General features: G+C 43.1%; 1 protein-coding gene across 1 annotated transcript; it reads left to right on the top strand.

The window, feature by feature from the left end:
- The first annotated feature begins 484 nt into the window (after positions 1–484).
- Positions 485–1104, top strand: LOC129542866 (nascent polypeptide-associated complex subunit alpha). The gene has a single exon (XM_055405684.2). It carries the CDS (start codon positions 504–506, stop codon positions 1092–1094), a length of 591 nt encoding a protein of 196 aa, XP_055261659.1. The 5' UTR covers positions 485–503; the 3' UTR covers positions 1095–1104.

Genomic DNA, 1104 nt, shown 5'->3' on the forward strand with positions numbered 1-1104 from the left:
ACTACCCCATAGCTTAGTGACTTAACGCAATAAATGTTTATTGTCTTCCAGTTTCTGTGAGTCAGGAATCCAGAATTGGCTTGGCGATCATGGCTTGTGGTTTCGTGTGAGCTTACAGTGAAAATATTGGCCAGGGCTGAATCGTTTGAAGGTCTGACTTGGGCTGGAGAATCTGCTCCAAGATTTCACATCACAGCCCTTTGATACAGCTCCTCCCCAGTGTGAGTGACCCAGAAGTGTAAGACCAAGGGGGCCTTTTTGGGTAAGTTTCGATATAATTCTCATATAATTCACCCTTTAAAAGTACACAGTTCAATGTTTTTTTTTTTTTAGTATAGTCACAAAGTTGTGGGATATTTCTTATAATTGAAACCTTGTTTCCTCATATAATATGCCATTTCTACCTTGTTGCTTTCAAGATTTTCAATTTTTAGATTCTATAATCATTAAGTTTGATTATGGCTCTTTCTGCTGCCATCTTGGTTCCACGTTCCCCACACAAAATGCCCGGTGAAGCCACAGGAACCGTTCCTGCTACAGAGCAGGAGTTGCCAGAGCCCCAGACTGAGACAGGGTCTGGAACAGAATCTGATAGTGATGAATCAGTCCCAGAACTTGAGGAACAGGATTCTACACAGGCAACCACACAACAAGCTCAGCTGGCAGCAGCAGCTGAAATCGATGAAGAACCAGTCAGTAAAGCAAAACAGAGCCGGAGTGAAAAGAAGGCACAGAAGGCTATGTCCAAACTGGGTCTTCAACAGGTTACAGGGGTTACTAGAGTCACTATCTGGAAATCTAAGAATATCCTTTTTGTCATTACAAAAGCAGATGTGTACAAGAGCCCAGCTTCAGATACCTACATTGTTTTTGGGGAAGCCAAGATTGAGGATTTATCTCAGCAGGCACAGTTAGCAGCTGCTGAGAAATTCAAGGTTCAAGGTGAAGCTGTCTCAAACATCCAAGAAAACACACAGACTCCAACTGTACAAGAGGAGAGTGAAGAGCAAGAGGTTGACGAAACAGGTGTGGAAGTTAAAGACATAGAATTGGCCATGTCACAAGCAAATGTGTCGAGAGCAAAGGCAGTCTGAGCCCTGAAGA

The sequence above is a fragment of the Moschus berezovskii genome, chromosome 19 (assembly GCF_049115385.1).
Source record: "Moschus berezovskii isolate FMDL1 chromosome 19, NW_MosBer_1.0, whole genome shotgun sequence".
NCBI classification, from domain to species: Eukaryota; Metazoa; Chordata; class Mammalia; order Artiodactyla; family Moschidae; genus Moschus; species Moschus berezovskii.